The sequence below is a fragment of the Plecotus auritus genome (genome assembly GCF_963455305.1).
Source record: "Plecotus auritus genome assembly, chromosome: 3".
Lineage (NCBI taxonomy): Eukaryota > Metazoa > Chordata > Mammalia > Chiroptera > Vespertilionidae > Plecotus > Plecotus auritus.
The window spans coordinates 10,406,485-10,425,556 of NC_137772.1; the positions used below are offsets into that span (position 1 = coordinate 10,406,485).

The 19,072-nt window shown below is 44.0% G+C and overlaps 1 protein-coding gene across 3 annotated transcripts in view; it reads left to right on the plus strand.

Annotated features, from left to right (window-relative positions):
• LOC308243681 (cytochrome P450 4V2-like) overlaps positions 1 to 19,072 on the plus strand; it is a gene marked incomplete at its 3' end in the record, with an annotated part of 49,946 nt that overhangs the window by 23,447 nt on the left and 7,427 nt on the right. Inside the window, exon 11 of one of the 3 annotated variants that reach the window (XM_080659377.1) lies at positions 1,025 to 2,926. The exons of 1 other annotated variant lie outside the window; for it this stretch is intronic. In XM_080659377.1, coding sequence (XP_080515503.1) covers positions 1,025 to 1,197 — 173 coding nt within the window. Of the gene's footprint in view, positions 1 to 1,024; positions 2,927 to 19,072 lie in introns of those variants that run through there. One more of the 3 variants, XM_080659379.1, reaches the window with a different exon arrangement.

Below are 19,072 nucleotides of genomic sequence, written 5' to 3' on the forward strand. Positions count from 1 at the left end.
GTGTGTGTGTGTGTGTGTGTTTCTAATTAATCCCACTCAATGATATGTTTTTATTGATTTTTAGAGAGAGAAGGAAACATTGATGTGAGAGAAACATTGATTGGTTGCCTTCCATACATGCCCCAACCAGGAATCTAACCCACAACCTAGGTATATGCCCTGATGGAATTGAACTCACAACCTTATGGTGAATGGGATGACATACCAACCAACTGAGCCACCCAGCCAGGGCTTGATCCCTTCTTTTTGTAAAGACACCAGTCAGGTTGGATTAGGGCCCATCCATAGGACCTCATTTTATTTTACTCAGCTCTTTAAGGGCCCTGTCCCCAAATGCAGTCACATTCTGAGGTACTGAGGGTTAAGAATTTAGCAGATGAATTTGGGGGGAATACCATTCAGCCCATAACATAAAGCATAACCTGTTTCATGGTAGAGTTTTAAAATGTAGATCTTTGGATTGAAGTAGAATATACTTTATATTGTAGAAAGCTTATTTATAACAATTAGTTTATTTAATGTGTTTTTATTGCTTTTAAGAATTGCTTTTTTAAAAAATAAAAAAAGAGAATGCTCACCATAGGACCAGCAGAAGTACTTAAACAAAATGAATGCACATCACCATGAATTATCAACCCTTTTGGTGTTAGTATCTCTGGCATTTTATTGTTTATGTAAATTCAGGCATTGGTGCAATGAGGCCTGGTAACTCTATAGTAAACTACCTTAAAGGCCCAGGAGGAGAGCATTCTAGAGCAGAGGTTCTCATGCTTCAGTGAGCCCAGGATGCATCTGTGTGCTGCCTGGGTTACGTTCCTTGTCCACAGAATTTTTCAGATGCACTGGGTGGGCAGGGAAGGGCACTCAAGAATCGTTATTATTAGGAAGCATCCTCAGTGATACTGGTTCTCCCAGGGCCTACTGTGAAAATCTAGCATCACTTGCTTCCTCTGGTAGAACCTGTTCTTTCTCCCATTTGAGGTAGATCTGTAATTAAAGTCATGTTATTTACATTAATTTGAAGGTCAAAGGTTTGCCATGATGGAAGAAAAGGTCATTCTTTCATGCATCCTGAGGCATTTTTGGGTCGAATCCACCCAGAAAAGAGAAGAACTTGGTCTGGCAGGAGACCTGATTCTTCGTCCTACTAATGGCATCTGGATCAAGTTGAAGAGGAGAAACGCAGATGCATCCTAACTCTATTATTGGGGTGTGACTTAGTAGGAATAAGGTCTTTCTTTAAGAGAAACTTTGCATTTACAATGAGTAGATCATGAGTTTAATACTCTTAACCCCTACACCCAATTTTTTCTTATCCCCACTTCCTTGGGGTCAAGTCTACCAAAGAGAGAGTTTTTATATTTTCATCACCACCATTATCTTACCCCTGCTCTTGATCCCAAAAGGCAAGTTAACTGATGGCCGTACCCAAATAAACATATACATTTCTCAACAGAGGGATCCATAGGCCAATTCAATTTCAATTGACAGACCCAAAGGATATAAGTTAATTGAAATTCCAGAATTTTTTAAGGTATTCTTGTTGAACACAAATATACATATAAACATACACATTTAATTTGAAAAGGGTAATTAGATACTTAGGCTTGATCTTAGGTTTTAAAAATTATATCAGTGGCATCAGTTATGAGAATAATTATGATGATGATACTTTTCAGATTTTATCAAGGAGAGCAGATCATTTATAAGTTGACTCATAGGTTCTATTCCTATTTCCCTTTTAACCATGTACTTATGGCCTTTATTTCATTTCATTCTACATAACATCACAATTATCTTTACACATCATATTTTATTGGGAGAGATTCCTCTTGGTGATCTCCAGTCTCTCATAATGGCTTTTGGAGCTGGAAGCACCTTAGACCTTATCAGGTTATACTCCTTTTCATTTGAAGGGGATACGATCAATCGGGTAAGTTTCTATCCAAAGTCATATCACCAGTGGGTGACAGGGCTGGAAATAGAGGTCTAAACTCTAAATCTCTACTACAATATGCTATTGCTTTATGAAACTCAAGTCTATAACTGGGTGTATCATTAGAACACAGATCTTCTAGAATTCTCCCATCATTAAGGAGAAGAGAAGTTCCACATGTATTAATCCAGCACTTAGTTTTGGGTTAAACTTCTGGGAAATTCAATCCTCCAGAACATACCTGTCAAGCTGATAACTGACAGAAATTCCTTGAATTTTAATTCCATTGACAATATCTCTAGCCCCTCACTCAGTGACTTTAAAACACTTCTTTTAATAAATAATTTTAATGAGATTGTTTCTGTTTCTAAATTGATTTTAGAGTGGGAGAATGGGGAGAGAGAGAGAAACATCAATGTGATGTGAGAGAGGTACATTGATCCATTGCTTTCCATTCACCACCCGACTGGGGCTCAAACTCACACCTAGGTGTGTGCCCTGACTGGGAATCGAACTTGGGACCTTCTGGTGCATGCACAGAGATTCTTTCTTTAGTTTTCTCAAGGCAATAGCAGGTCAAAGCAGGTAAGAGAATGGAATATATATTCTTTAATGGATATCAAAGGAAGAAATGACCCAACCAAAGTCATTGGGCAAGTATTATGGTTTCGAGCATTCAGGGCTGGGTCAACAGCTCTACACACTTTACCATCCCAAAGACCCTCAGTACAGACAAGTTAGTCCATATGTTGCTGAGAAAAAGTCAAGGAAGTATATGATGCAGTTGAAAATAATTCCCAAGATATGGTAAACTTTGTTATCTAGAAAGTAAATATATGTAGAAAATTCTTCCCCAGATGATTTTGGATAATTGAAATTTTATCCTTGGAAATTGGTATTACTTATCAATTTCATCTATTTACATTTAAACCTTGCCTTAAAAAATGTAGTGACACTAGACATTAAATGAAATAAACTTTAAAGCAAAGCATTGCTTTGTGTTACCTTTCGACTTAAAATCTTCATTTGGCCCCAGAATAATTTATTTTTCATATTTTAATTGGAAACTCACTTAAACTCTGTCAGTTAAACTGAGTTGGAATGGAGGAAGTATGTCATGGTCTGCAGTATCAACATGAAGATGCTGACTTTTTTTAAAAAAGAAGTTGATCAAATATCTGTTTGAGTACCTATTACCTATCATGCTCCTGTATGAATGAGGATTTTAAGAATAATCAACTACATTTTAGACATGGGTGCTACATTTTATTCTAAGAATTTATGTCAGTTTGAAATTTGGATAACTTTAAAAGATAAATTAGTGGTTGACTGCTTTATAATCCTATCTAATAAAAGAGTAATATGCAAATTGACCATCACTCCAACACACAAGATGGCTGCCCCCATGTGGTCAAAGATGCCTGCCCCCATGGGGACACAAGATGGCCACCACAAGATGGCCAGCAGGGGAGGGCAGTTGTGGGCGATCAGGCCAGGAGGGGAGAGCAGTTGGGGGCAATCAAGCCTGCAGGGGAGGGCAGTTAGGGGTGACCAGGCCTTCAGGCGAGGGAAGTTGGGGGTGACCGGGCAGGCAGGGGAGGGCAGTTAGGGGCAATCAGGCTGGCAGCGGAGCAGTTTTGCACCAATCACGCTGGCAAGGTAGTGGTTAGGGGGTGATCAGGCTGGCAGGCAGAAGCGGTTAAGGGCAATCAGGAAGGGAGGCAGGCGAGCAGTTGGGAGCCAGCAGTCCTGGATTGTGAGAGGGATGTCCGACTGCCTGTTTAAGCCCGATCCCTCAAAGGGTCCCAGATTGGAGAGGGTGCAGGCTGGGCTGAGGGACACACCCCCCCCCCATGCATGAATTTCGTGCACTGGGCCTCTAGTAAGTAATAAAAGAAATGGCACCTTTGAATTAATGTCCTCAGTGTAACTCAGACTCCCTAACAAAATGATCCCTGTGCAGTTATCATAGACTGATCTTGAGTTTCCCTGACTCTGAAAATAAGTGAAAAAACCAACATATTTTGCTTAATGGAAAGGAGAAACTAAAATCTCTTAGGACTACCTGGGAATCAGCAAAACCCAAAAGCATCCACTGGGTACCCAGGGATTTATCATCTAGAAATCTATCCAGGTGATGGACTACTGAATTGATGGTCTGTTCATTGTCACAGACTGCCGGGAGCCAATTCTAGCATGTCATAATTACAAGAGTTTCATCAAAATGTTGATGAAGCTTGGAGACTCAACAAGGGCTGAGTCACATAATGTAATCACCTGTTGGAAAGAATGGAAAAGCATCTCCCCGAAACCTGAATAGGATTGTCTACTGCCAGAAAGCTTAGGGCCATGGTTGGCAAACTGCAGCTCACAAGCCACATGCGGCTCTTTGGCCCCTTGAGTGTGGCTCTTCCACAAAATACCATGGCCTGGGTGAGTCTATTTTGAAGAAGTGGCATTAGAAGAAGTTTAAGTTTAAAAAATTTGGCTCTCAAAAGAAATTTCAATCGTTGTACTGTTGATATTTGGCTCTGTTGACTAATGAGTTTGCCGACTACTGGCTTAGGGCATCTTAATCTACATGTTATTGCCGCCTGTTGTCCAAACACCTGAACAGCTATAGGCTATTCCCCAATCTGACAATGCTTCTGTAAACGCTACCCTTTGAAGTGTATTTCTCCACCTTGCCTTAGGACAAATTGTGTTAATAAAAGCAGAGGTCCTGAGTCAAGGAGAGAGACTTTAACTCCTTTAGCTGAAGCTCCTCTGACCTCCAATGCCTCTCAAAAATATCTTTCATCTTTGGACTCCTTATTGAATTTACACGCAGCTCCTTTCTCCAGATTGCTGAACCCTTCGTAATGCTGGGACAAGAACCCCGGCAACAGACAACTGTGGAACATCAGTTTCTGGACCAACTACTGACCTGTCTCACAAGTAAAGAGATTCTTGGACTATATCTAGAAGATCAAAATGTACTTCTAGCACCTCATGATATGCGTGTGAGTGCGTGTGTGTGTGTGTGTGTGTGTGTGTGTGTGTGTGTGTTACAGCCATTAGCAACCCTATGAATGAGTGACGTTCACAATATCATGTTCTCCACTGTCCTGCTCAGCCCTTGTAGACTCCTACCTTAGCCTTCTTTTATGGGCTCAATCCATCTCATATTTGATCTTCCTCTTTCCTGCTGCGTTCGATTTCTCCCAGCATTATTGTCTCTTCAAAATAACTTTGCCTTCTAATGATATGCCTGAAGTAATACAGCTTCACTTTTGTCTTTTTTTTTTTTTTTTTTTTTTTTTTACACCTCCAGTGATGTTCAGGCTTAATTTGCTCTTGGATCTACTTGTTCGTCTTTCTGGCAGTCCAGGGTATCTACCATACTTCAAAAGAGACAATCATGTCTAAACACTATGAAAATTTTTCTTTTGAAGAAAATATTCATATCAGGTTTCTATATAGAAATGTAATTTTTAGTCCAGCCTTTATGCTCATGAAACATAAGTTGACTAAGATCAGGAAAGATAGGACTTGGTAAAGGTAAAGTGTCTTGATTGATACCCTCAATCTAAAAGGCATCACAGCTTGCATATTTGAAATGTGCTACTGCATTACAACCAGAAATTATTTTATTTGCCTTGTTATCCTCCATCCTATCTAATAAAAGAGTAATATGTAAATTGACCATCACTCCAACACACAAGATGGCCGCCCCCATGTGGTGAAAGATGGCTGCCCCCATGTGGACACAAGATGGACACCACAAGGGACCAGGCCTGCAGGGGAGGGCAGTTGGGGGTGACCAGGCCAGCAGAGGAGGGCAGCTGGGGGTGACCAGGTCAGCAGGGATGGGCAATAGGGGAATACCAGGCCAGCAGGGGTGGGAAGTTGGGGGGGACCAAAACTTCAGGGGATGGTAGTTGGGGGTGACCAGGCTTGCAGGGGAGGGCATTTATGGGCAATCAGGCCAGCAGGGGAGCAGTTAGGCGTTGATCAGGCTGGCAGGGGAGTGGTTAGGGGGTGATCAGGCTGTCAGGCAGAAGTGGTTAGGGGCAATCAGGCAGGCAGGCAAGTGAGCGGTTGGGAGCCAGCAGTCCTGGATTGTGAGAGGGGTGTCCGACTGCCTGTTTAGGCCCGATTCCACCGGGATCGGGCCTAAATGGGCGGTCGGACATCCCTCAAGGGGTCCCAGATTGGACGGGGTGCAGGTTGGGCTGAGGGACACACCCCCCCATGCATGAATTTTGTGCACCAGACCTCAAGTTTTTAATAAACAGAGTTCTGCAGTGCAGCAATATGCATTAAATATTTACTTAAGCATCAACTCCCTGAAAATATAATTTTCTAACAAACTGATGTAATGCAATTTTGGAGAATAGAAAACAAAGGAGATTTAGTGGGAAAGTGGTTATGTCTTTAAATATTTTAAAAAGTACAAAAAGGAGAATAAATTATTTTGTGTGGATGGAGTAGATAAATCTAGGATGGAAAGACAGAAGTTGCAAGGAGGTGTACTAGTATTTCAGTGTATAGGGAGACTTTTTCTTGAAAATTAAAATAAGATAGAACGTCCTGAGCAGAAATGGGCTCCTCAGAAACCAGTATGTTTTTTTGCACTCAAGGTATCCTGACAGAGAAGTCCAAACTCTATGCCATGACTGCTAAACTGGGTTTCCAACCTACTTTTTTTAAAAAAATTCTCACCCAAAGATATTTATTGATTTTAGAGATTGAGGGAGAGGGAGAAAGAAAGAAACATAGAAGTGAGGGAGAAACATTGATCATTTGCCACCTGTATGTGCCCTGACCAGAGATCGAAACCACAACCCAGGTATGTTCCTGACTGGGATTTGAACCCGCAACCTTTTGGTGTACAGCAGGGTGTTCCAGGCAACTGAGCCACCTAAGCAGGGCCAGATCACAAATCTTTTCAGCTTTGTGGGCCTTACTGTCTCTGTCACACCTGCTTCACTGTAGTTGTAGGGTGAAAGTAAGCCTCCATAATCTATGACTGAATGGGCATGGCTGTGTGCCTATAAGACTTTATTTGCAAGAAGAAGTACTGGGCCAGATTTGGGCTGGGAATTATAGCTTGTCAGCCGTATTACATCAGGTGGGAGCTGGACCTAGACTTCAGCCAACTCCCTTTTGCACTTAAATTTCAGTGTTGTTAGATTCTTTGCTCATGGCATAGGTACCATTTGCCAGAAGATCCTTTCAGCTTCAGCTATCCACACCCACCTGTTATTCAGTTGTGCAGCTGGGCAATTACAATGGAAAGAGTCCCGTTAGATGAGGTTTAAGCTTCATTTGACCCCAAAGAATGGGGAATGTGACGAACATTTTTCAAAAAGGAAACCTGGGTACGATCTGTATGGCCCCAACGTGAAACAGTTAATGTATTCAATAGCTGGACACAGGAATGGCATGTTCATGGACCATGTTGACAGCACAAAATGCTGACACTGTTGGCAGAAAGCTAAAGTCAATAGCGAAGGCAAGCAAACAGGGCCTGTAGAACCCAGCAGGGAGGCTGCGGACGGTGGCCCTTTGTCCGATGCGGGAGACCCTCAGCCCAGAAGCTCAGAAGCAGCTGTGCCTTCAGGTAGAGAATTTCTATTATTCCCATTGCTTCCAAATAAAGCAGGTTTTTAAAAAATTAAATCTGGTTTCTATGTTATGAAGAAGCCACTAGTTTGTTTTAATTGCCTGACTATTTAGAAAGTGTTGAAGAAACTGATGTTCTTATATGTGGAAATATTTAAGTGTTAGCTATTTTAAACTCAAAAGAATATTGACTGCTTTAATAATTAATAAATGTGCTTGAATATTTTGAGAGCTTTACTTGGGGAATCTGGAACGATATTATTGCCTGTATCCTATATAATAAAGAGGGAATATGCAAATTGACCATCACTCCACCACAAAGATGGAAGCACCCATAGCTACAAGATGGCGGCGCTCAGTCCTCTCATCCCCACTGGAGTCCCCTAGTCCCGGGGGGGCAGCCATTGAGAGCAGGCAGAGTAAGTGGACTGGTGGAATGCTTGCTTCATCACTGCGGCGACGAGGCAAGTGTTCCACCCTGGCTACGGAGGGCCTCTGGGCAGCAGACACGGAGTGGTGGAAGCGGGGAACGCTTGCGTCGTTATCCCAGCAATGAGGCAAGTGTTCTGCGCCTGGCCGTGCAGGGAGGGCCTCTGGCCAGGTCTGGCGTGGAACGCTTGCGTCGTCACCCCAGTGACGAGGCAATCATTCCACACCTGACTGCGGAGGGCCTCTGGCCAGGGAGGGCAGTTGGGGGCCATGAGGCCGGTAGGGGAGGGCATTTGGGGCAATCAGGCCAGTGGGGGGGGCAGTTGGGGGCAAGCAGGCCAGCAGGCAGAATGGTTAGGGGCTATTGGGCAGGCAGGCAGGTGAGCGGTTAGGAACCAGTGGTCCCACATTGCAAGAGGGATGTCCGACTGCCAGTTTAGGCCCAATCCCACAGGGACATCCCCCAGCAGTCGGACATCCCCCAAGGGGTCTCAGATTGGAGAGGGTGCACGCCAGGCTGAGGGACAACCCCCCATCCCCGCATGAATTTTGTGCACCAGGCCACTAGTTTACAATAATTTTCTTTCTGCTCAAATCAAGAGGATTCACAACTGCTTAGTTCCCTTCTATCAAGTTCCTTTCCACAATCACGAACAACACAGGTGACAACAAGCAGTAAACAAGATTATTCATCTGGACATCTCAGTTTGCATCTTGTGTCGAGTCCGGGGCACAGAATGTGTAGAAAACCCGCGTTCTCTATATGGCAATTGTGTGCTTCATTCACTGTCCACACGTGTACACACGTAGACAAAGCTCTATGAAGGAGCCAGGCCCTAATTAGTCAGGACAAGTCCTTTTAATGCTCAGCATTTCCCAGGCACCTCAGGGCAAGGAGCCCAGGAGTGAGAGTGCCTCTGGGTATGTGTTGGCAGAAACTTCTGTTTGGAAAGGACTCTCTGCAAAGCAGCTCTAAAACAATCAGCCAGCCATCAACATTAGTAAAATCAACTCTGTCTGAATATTCAAGAGAGCCAGGCATTTTAAAGTGCCTGCATCTAATCTGAGTACCCTAACAGGTTCACAGGACATACTTTGATTCTTTCAGGCAACCTGGGAACCATTTCAAAATTGGAAGTTCCTGGTTTAAATTCGATTCATTAAGCCATCATTTGAAAAGCTCTAGTTTCAACAAACCAGTGCTTTTGACCTTATTTCTCTCTCTCTCCATTCCATGAAATTTTCAGGGAATTAGGAGGATTCTGGACACCATTTCCCTTGAATCCTGATAGAGGGGTGTTTTGTCTGTGCCGCCCTTAGGGGTGGATTTGGAGTCTATGTTGACGTAGGATGACGGCACCCCGGGTGCTATTTTCTTATTTCTCAGATGTATGGCTATGGCTAAGATAAACGCCTCTTGGGTAAAAGTTGCGTTTGTAAAGAGAGATAATTTCTTCAGGAAGAAGCTTTTATTTTCTAAACCACAACTCCCCTCCATCTGTCCCCTCACTCTACATTGTTCTTCTGAGCCATAATCATCACCACGTACAAATCCACTGGATGCTGAGGATTAGAAGCCAGAGATGCCCTGGGCCATGGCCACCACCATTTTCTCTTTTTGGAAAAAAATTATATATATTCATGCTAGGAAAATTGGAGGCGCAAGTAAGCAGAAAATGAGAAACTACATATTGTCTATAATCTCATCATTCAGAAATGGCTACTTTTAAAGGTCTTTTGTTTAATCTTTCATTTATTTTTCTATATATTTAACAAAGATGTTATTAATTACAGATATTATAGATATTTTTGTTATTCACGTTTCCTACTTATAGCTATCTTCTCATGTGAATTTGTATGTCATACTATTTGAAGCTTAGTACTCCCCCCTATTCATGTTATTTTTGCATGCAGATTCCTGCACACAGACTCAATTATTTCGGTAGAATAACCTTTTAGAAATAAAATACAGGGTAGGAAGGTGTGGGGGTTTGGGAGGTTCATGCTCTACATTGTGAAATTGACTTCCAGAAAGGCTCTTCCTACGCTGACTTTCTCCCCAGCCCAAGGGAGGGATCGTTTCCCCACGTAGCTGACGGGGCTGTTCATCAGTTGTTCTGTCCCCGCACCTCTTCACCTCTCTGGAGCAGTCGCCTAACTCATCTCTGGGAAACTGCTGCCTCCCGGTTTGAGCCCATGCGCTGGTGGCTGTGACCCAGGCAGGCCTGACCCAGTAAGCGCACACAGCCTCCTGCTGAGGTGACCTGCTCAGAGCCACCGCCTGGCAACAACACTATTGTTTGCACTCCTAGAGATAATCCTGATTCTTTTCCTTCAAACTGGACTTGAGCTATGGGAGCACACAGAGGCCTGGGCTCTGACACGGTCTTGCCATTATGTGGAGCAAAGGAGACACCGAAACAGAGCAATGGTCTGCAGACAAATGGCGTTATAACAGGGTCAGCTGAGCCCCTCACCCAGGTCTGCCTGAATCCAGATTCACCGTGGACGCTGGGGTCTGAGCCTGTACATTTCATTTGTACTCGGTTACTTTGAACTTTGAACTAGGCTTTTTGTTTGTTTGCTTTTTTATCATTTGCAACTAAAGTCAGTGCCTCAACACAGGGAACTTAGATAATTTAAAATGTTTGCTACTCTGGTGAGTAAAATGGCATCTAGTTGGGTTAACTTGCCTGTAGTTATGATTCTTAACAATTTTTCATGTACTTAATCAGTCGCTTGTTTTACTTTTGCAAATTACCTTTTCATATCCTTATAATCTACTTACTGATTATGTAAATTTTTCAAAAAGCAAAACCAAATAGCCCAAAGTCTATGACACAGAGCCCAGTGTGATGTAACATAACTCTATGTTATGAGATAACGTGTGTCACATTGTTTCACACACACTCTAAAATACAGTACAGAAAGCCTCTCATCAAATTGTCATCATCATCATCACCAGGTTATGAGGATAAACACTCACTAGAACTTTCTTTCTGGTTCTCTCCAAAGTTAGTGTATTTCTAGCTGCCTTAACCTCAGCTGAGTCACCTGGCAGTTGACAAGGGCTCAGGCCCAGAATGGGGGCTCTCAGGCTAACACCACTCATTGTTGCACCCTTTCTGAGCATTGAGATGGGGAAGGTGGTAGCTTAGTAATTCTGAATCAGCCAAAAACACCAGTCACCTAAGAAGCAGGCCACTCCTGTATTCCTGGCACTTGTATTCCCAGAAGCTCCCACCTAAAGAGATCTCTGCTCTTCCTAAATATAAACCTTACCCAGAGGCAAGTCATCTTAGCCACAACTCTGAGAGGGAGAGAAGCAATTTTGTTAGGTTGGGTTGTCATAATAGAGCCCAGGGCTAGAATCCTCAGAGGGGTTGGACAGTCAGAGGAACTTTAAACCTGAGTGTTAATGAAATACATGTGTCTAAGCGGAAAGACAATACAAAAATAGACATGATTAACACTGAAGCATGACTGCTGCCCTAAGCCATGGACAAGGTTGTCCCGGAATATCCTGTGGTTAACAGACAATTGACCAGCCAGAGGGAATGCACTACTGGAGTTGGAAAAGCTTAGTAAGCGGACTTTAAAGTGGGTCTTTCTAGGTAAACCCAAGAGTATAAGAGTAAAGATAACAATAATAATATGTGGGATGCAGGGTTCTTTAGAACTAGGAACAATTCCAAACAGCAAATACCTCCAAATATATTTTCAGTTTGGCATATACATGCATTTGCTTAAATTATCTAAAAACAGAGCTTTTAGAAACAGAGCCAACACTGCCTTGCACTCATTCCTAAAGTAATAAATGCCCATTAACTGTTAATTTGCTTGATTAAACTGAGACAAGGAAGGACATTTAATATTGGACAATAAAAGGGAACAAGATGGGAAGTCGGAAGGGATGGGTTTATGTCCCCGACACTCATTAGCCCTGTGGATCATGGATAAGTCGGTACTGCCCTGAAACCCAGTTACTTAACTGCTTTCTTAAAAAAAGAAAAAAAAAAAAAAAGTCAGATGCATCTGATCAAGCCTGTCTCTAGCTTCCCTTGCAGAACTATTGTGAGACTCTAGGGGGATGTTTGTTAAGAAAGTGTTTTGAAAGGAAACCATACATCATTATTTTTAAGACATGATATTTTCATAGCGTGTCAGGCAACAGGGAGAAACCAAGCTAGGATTGAGTTTTCTTGGCAATAATCTATGTGCAAATTATGATATGATTTAATAAGAACTCACCCCAGTGCTTTTTCATATGGAAGTACCCATAAAATGCCTTTGCATCATAGCTTTTTCCAATAGTGGCCTTATTATTTTATATTCTGCCTCTCTACTTAAAGTCATGTTGCACAGATCTTTGGGTATTCCATCAAGGAATTAAGAAGGATCAGAACAAAGATACATTTCCATTAAAAACACTAGAGGCCCAGTGCATGAAATTTGTGCACTGGGGGTTGGGGGGTCGTGGCCCTCAGTCCAGCCTGCACCCTCACCAATCTGGGACCCCTTGGGAGATGTCCAACTTCCGGATGATCGCTGTCCACAGGGATTGGACCTAAAGTGGCAGTTGGACATCCCTTTCTCAATTCAGAACTACTGGCTCCTAACCACTCCCCTGCCATACTAATTGACACCTAATTGCTCCCCTGCTGGCCCAATGGTCCACAAATGCTCTCCCCTGCCAGCCTGGCCTCCCCCAACTGCCCTCCCCTGCTGGCACAGTTGCCCCCAACTGCCCTCCCCTGAAGGCCTGGTCTCCCACAACTGCCCTCCCCAGCCTGGTCACCCCCAACTGCCCTCCCCTGCTGGCACAGTTGCCCCCAACTGCCCTCCCCTGAAGGCCTGGTCTCCCACAACTGCCCTCCCCAGCCTGGTCACCCCCAACTGCCCTCCCCTGCAGGCCTGTCCCCCACAACTGCCCTCCCTTTCTGGCCTGGTCCCCACCAACTACCCTCTCCTACTGGCCTGGTTGCCCCCAACTGCCCTCCCCTGCCGACCATCTTATGGTGGTCATCTTGTGGTGACCATTTTGTGGCGGCCATCTTATAACAACATGGGGCAGCCATCTTGTGGTGGCCATCTTGTGACAATCTGCTCTCTGTCTATTTGAGTTAAGGATTTTTAGATTCCACATATAAGCGAGATCACACAGTATTTGTCTTTCTTTGTATGATTTATTTCTCTTAGTGTGATGCCCTCAAGTTTCATCCATGTTGTTGCAAATGGCAGGATGTCCTTCCTTTTTAAGGCTGAATGACTTGTTGTATACACCACATGTCCTTTATCCACTCACCTGTGGATGGACACTTAGAGTGTTGCCATGTCTTGGCTGTTGAAAATAATGCTGCTGTGAACACAGGTGAGATGTCTCTGAGAGATGGTGATTTTGTTTTCTTCTGACATATACCCAGAAGTGGGATTGCTGGGTCATAAGGTTCCATTTTTATTTTCTAGTGGACCCTCAGGGTGTTTTTCCTAGTGGCTGCACCAGTTTACGTTAAGAATTTTCATTCTTGAAGGCTCAGTATTGTGTCTGACTATAAGAGCTAGAGTTTTGTGCATGTCTTACACCACTCATAATAAAAATTTCCATAGTTACACAAAATAAGAGTGCTTTAATAATAATTTTAGGTTTACTTTGTATATGTTCAGATTTAAGTTGATTTAAAAGTTCATACTTCCCAAAATAAAAGAGATAGATTTTGAGTGGCACTGAAGTCCCACCTGATTTGCCCTCTTAGAGGGGCTTGTGTGTGTGTTTGTGTGTGTGATGTGTAACTCTCCCTTCTTACCTTTAGTATGTATATCCAAAGGAATGGCCTTAATGCAAAGTTCATCATTCTGATTGATTTGCTTTAAGACTTCAGTCTTATTTTCACATTTATTGTATTTCCTCCTTCTGAAGTTATATATTGGTTACTTCATAGGTGAGATCCAAAATATCCTACAAAAGGCAAATATTCCCTTGGTAACAAATAAAGAATGCCAGAAAAGATGTAGAGATTACAAAATGACCAAACATATGATCTGTGCTGGCTATAAAGAAGGGGGAAAAGATGCTTGTAAGGTAATGCCTTCAGTTATAATAATCATGCATACTTGAGCAAATCCATTTCAAAATATATTTTCTAATAGAGTATTTCATTATAGTTTTTCAAAATCAAAGTTAAATGATCTTTAATTTTATATATAACCTCTAAAATTATATTTATATGTATATATATATATACACACACATATATACATACATATCTACACTAATAAAAGAGAAACATGAAAACTGACCATACCTCTGGTACGCCCACCAGCCACGCCCACCAGCCAATCAGGAGCGATTATGCAAATTAACCCAACCAAGATGGTAGTGGCCACGGAGCTGGAACGAGCAGGTGGCTAGTGTTGCCCCAGCGATGGAGGAAGCCAAGCTTCCTGCCCGCCCTGGCCGGCCCTGGCCTCCACTCAAGGCCACAAAGTTTCAATTATAGAAGATAAATAAATCCCACATACTTGCTTCCAGCCAGGCCTGGCCTCTGCTCAAGGAGGCTCTGAAAAAAAAATAAAAAATAAAAAAGGAGGGGCTGGGAGCTTGGGTTGCTGGGGGTGATCAGGCCAGGATGGGACGGCAGTTGTGGGTGATCAGGCTGGTGGGGGACGGGGCCATTGGGGGTAAGGAGACCAGCAGGGGGTCCAGTTGGGGGTGAGCATGTCGTCAGTGGGTGTCAGTTGGAGGTGATCAGGACAGCTGGGGGAGGCAGTTTTGAGTGAGCAGGCCAGCAGGGGGGCAGCTGGGGTTGAGCAGGCCAGTGGGGAGGGAAGAGTGGGCGAGCAGGCCAGCAGGGAGGGCAGTTGGAGGTGAGCAGGCTGGCACGGGAGGCAGTTGGGGGTTATCAGGCTGGCATGGGAGGCAGTTGGGGGTTATCAGGCTGGCGGGGCGGGGCATTTGGGGGCGAGCAGGACAGCAGGCAGAGTGGTTAGGGGCAATCAGGCAGGCAGGCAGGCAGGTGAGCGGCTGGAGCCAGCAGTCCCAGATTGTGAGAGGTATGTTCGACTGCTGGTTTAGGCCTGATCCCTGTAAACCGGCAGTAGGACATCCTTCAAGGAGTCCCAGATTGGAGAGGGTACAGGCCGGGCTGAGGAACACCCCCCGGCCCCTGGCAGGAATTTCGTGCATGGGGCCACTAGTATATATATAATTTATAAAACATATGTAACAATCTGTGCAGGGACATGCTATGTTAAAAGGAGGACAATTGTATGTACAATAATTGTACTAAAATGTAAGAATATTAAGCTTATTTTTTAAAAATCTTTTTATTGCTTTCAGAAAGAGGAAGGGAGAGGGAGAGAGGGATAGAAACATCAATGATGAGAGACAATCATTGACTGGCTGAATATTAGGCTTATTTGACAGTGGAATGAAGATGTCAACACTTCTTCGTTGGACAATACATTATTGAATTACATAATTTTCACCATGTTCAACAGCTAATGAGCCATATGAGATGCCTGAATATCTATAAGAAATCGAACATGTGTGGTGTGACTACAGAATGTTGAAGGCACATCTGTCATAACCTTCTCTCACTTTCTTTTTCTGCCCATGTGACACAGGGAGATTCAGGTGGCCCTTTAGTTTGTAAACACAACGGAATGTGGCATTTGGTGGGCATCACCAGTTGGGGTGAAGGCTGAGGCCGCAGGGAACAACCAGGTGTCTACACCAAAGTTGCTGGATTTTAGAAAAAACACAGGAAAGTGATGGACAGTCTCTGATGAAGTCACCGGCGTGAGGAAGCTCCTCAGAGGTGGGGAGGAGGCCAGTCTGAAGTGTAAGTTTCGCAACGTGGGTTTCATTTGAACACTGATCCTTGGGGCTCTGATCTGCAGAACCGTGAGAGTGGTATCTACCTCGCATCCCTGCCATGGGGATAAAAAGAGACACGGCATACAACGGGGCTAAGGGTGATGTCTCACAGAGGCATGATTCCAGTATTTGCTAATCGCACTAATAATGGACATAACCCTGAATGTCTCCACAATTGTTTGGTGTGAAATGAAATGGCGAAAGAGTGTAATTAAAGAGTGTTTTTTCCCCTGATTGTGAAACAGAACCAAAGAAAACAGTTCAGATTCTAGCACAGTGCCTGGTGCCATTCTAATCTCCCTGCTTGTGTGGAACTCAGTGTATCTCAGAGATAACAATTCTCTGTGCATCACCCACGGGGTCATTAACCCTACCACTGCCCGCCTTACTGGGGGTGAAGAGCCAGTAAGCTTGGGGTTTCTTGGACAAGTGCAAGGGAAGAAACCTGTGTAACATCTGCTTTTCTAAGAAAGGTGAGATATTTGAACTTGGGAGAATGGCGATGCATCTTTTCATTTGACCTCTTGCTTTGGTGACCCTGGAGTGGCCACAGGTGCCAGGCTGGCCGTGCCCAGGCGACCTGTGGGGCCGCAGGTGTCTGGTTGCAGCTGCTGCCCAGGGCTCATCGCCCAGCCTTCATGGAGGGCAAGGAATCTGCTTGGCTGTGGGTTCAGTGGACATCGGGACCCATGATAGCAATTTGGAAGTATTATTAGGTATAAAACTCTCATAGAGCTCATGGTGGCAGCAGGTAGCCCTGGAATGGATGATGTAAATCTATGTAAAGTGCCCAGCCAGCGTGGCTCAGTGGTTGAGTGTCCACCTATGAATGAGGAGGTCACGGTTTGATTCCCGGTCAGAGCACATGCCCGGGTTGTGGCTCAATCCTCAGTGTGGGGCATACAAGAGGCAGCCAATCAATGATTCTCTCTCATCACTGATGTTTCTATCTCTCTCTCCCTCTCTCTTCCTCTCTGAAATATATAAATATAAAATCTATATAACACAAACTTCCAAGTTGCTTGTGATAACCATACTGACACCAGGTGTGCTACATTACGCTGACGTACCTTCACACAGAAGTGACCATTTATAAAATATTGTGTTGGTTAAGTAGAAAAATAGAAAAGTTGCTAAGAGAGATGGAGTTTTTCCTTCCACACTCAGAGACTCTCAGTGATAGGAAGGGCTAAAGATGGAGGGGCTGAAGAAAAACCACGAGGTCTGGGTTCTTCACAAACCACACAATAGGACACTGAAGAGTTAAACTTCCTCCAGAGGGAGAAATCTCCAGATTTAATAAAACCTGGCTGGGTTCCAGGAAATGAATACAAATAAACACACCCTCATCTCTTACTTGGGCATGTAATACAGATATTGCTCTTTGTTCTGTGTGGATGCTGCTTTATGTTGAAACAGAAGAAAATGGTTGGCAATAAAAGCCTTATCTGCGGCCCTTTGTTATTGATAACCCTCTGAGGCTTTTGAACAGTGTGGCAGGGTAACTGCTGGGCTTTTGTAGGTCAGGGCAGGGCCTTGTTTGGGCGGAATTGAGAGGAGAGTTTTGAAATGTGACCTCCCCTGGGGTATGAAGGATGGTTGTAAAGTTGCCAGTGGAAGCCAGGGGTACTGGACCCGTCTCTTTATTACTCACAACATGTTCCTGTACAGGGCTGAACAGAGGAGCCCTTCCCACAGTCAGAGCCTTTGGGACTGAGAAGTGGGTAAGAGGCTAAGAAGGCGAGAGACTGCCATGACTTCAACTCTCACGAAGGAGACTGCGAGTATGGAGAAGGAATAGGCCACGGGCAGTGCCACCCAGTAGCGAGGCGGCAACAGAGCATGGACTTGGGCAATGACTTCACAGTACACATCTGATAGGACAGCCAAGGAATCCGATGTCTGTCTCCTTTTTGACCAAGGTGTGGGAAGCCTCTCGTTGGAACTTGAAGCTCCTACTTTATTGTTCATCTCTAGCTCCTCACTAAACTGTGAACAACTTTGAAGGAGGCCCCTTTCATATTGCATGTCCATGGGCATTGAGTACAAGTCTAATGAATGAATATATCTTTATTCTAAAACTAAGCCTCAAAGAAATACAAGTATTAACTTAAGGGCATGGCAAGTCCAGAACCCGGACCAAGGTTGGCATCCATATCCCATATGATGGCCCATGCCATGTGTCCTCAGTGAGGATACATGCCATGTCGCGAACCACAGGTTGAGAACCACTGCTGTAGAGCCTAAGACCATCGGAAAACACAGATATTTACATTACGATTCATTAACAGTAGCAAAATTACAGTTATGAAGTAGCAACGGAAATAATTTTATGGTTGGGGGTCACCACAACATGAGGAACTGTATTAAAGGGTTGCGGCATTAAAAAGGTTGAGAACCACTGCCTCAGACTGTGAGAAGGACAAAAGATGGCAGTGGCATTTGTCATCACCATTAGTCATTTTCCTTATTGACTTAGGCAGTGGTTCTCAACCAGGGACAGTGTTGCTCCCAAGCCCCATCCAGGGGACATTTGACAATGACTAGAGGCATTTTTGGTTGGCTCACCTGGGTGAGGGGGTGCTACCAGCATCTAGTAGTGTGTAAAGACCTGTTGTTGCTAAGCATCCCAGCAGGCACAAACAGGGCCTCACAATGTAGAATTATCTGGCCCAAATACCAGCAATGCCATGGTTGAGAAACCCTGCTCTACGGTCAGTATTAAAACCTTATAATGTAAAGGGGGTGGTTCAGGGACAGCAAGAAAGGGGTTGTAGAACATGGGAGGCTGTGCCCTTGTTCACAGTAAGACTTGATAGAAGGAGCTCTCTCTGTGCTGGGACAGAGAGGGGTGTCTGGCAGCAGAATTCCTGTGTGGTGTATCCTGTCCCAGACAGAGGACTTTGGGTCACCAATGACCCTAACTTGTGACTTGCACTTGGGTCCCTGTAGACTAAATTCTGGATTCTTCCTGAGATTTTGTCTAGGCATTTGCCATTTTCATTGGGCTTCAACAACATTTTATTTCACTGGTGGGGTTTGGGGCTTTAGGATAGAGATGGGGTTTCATGGTTAAATAATACAAGAATATAAGGAACTTACATAATTTCACATATCAGTTTTCCATGAAAACTTATCTTGGCATGAATTTGCCATTCCACGTTGAGCTTCATACAAAGCAGAGCATCATAAATATGTGCTTTTTGTGCAGCTGGGATGTACTT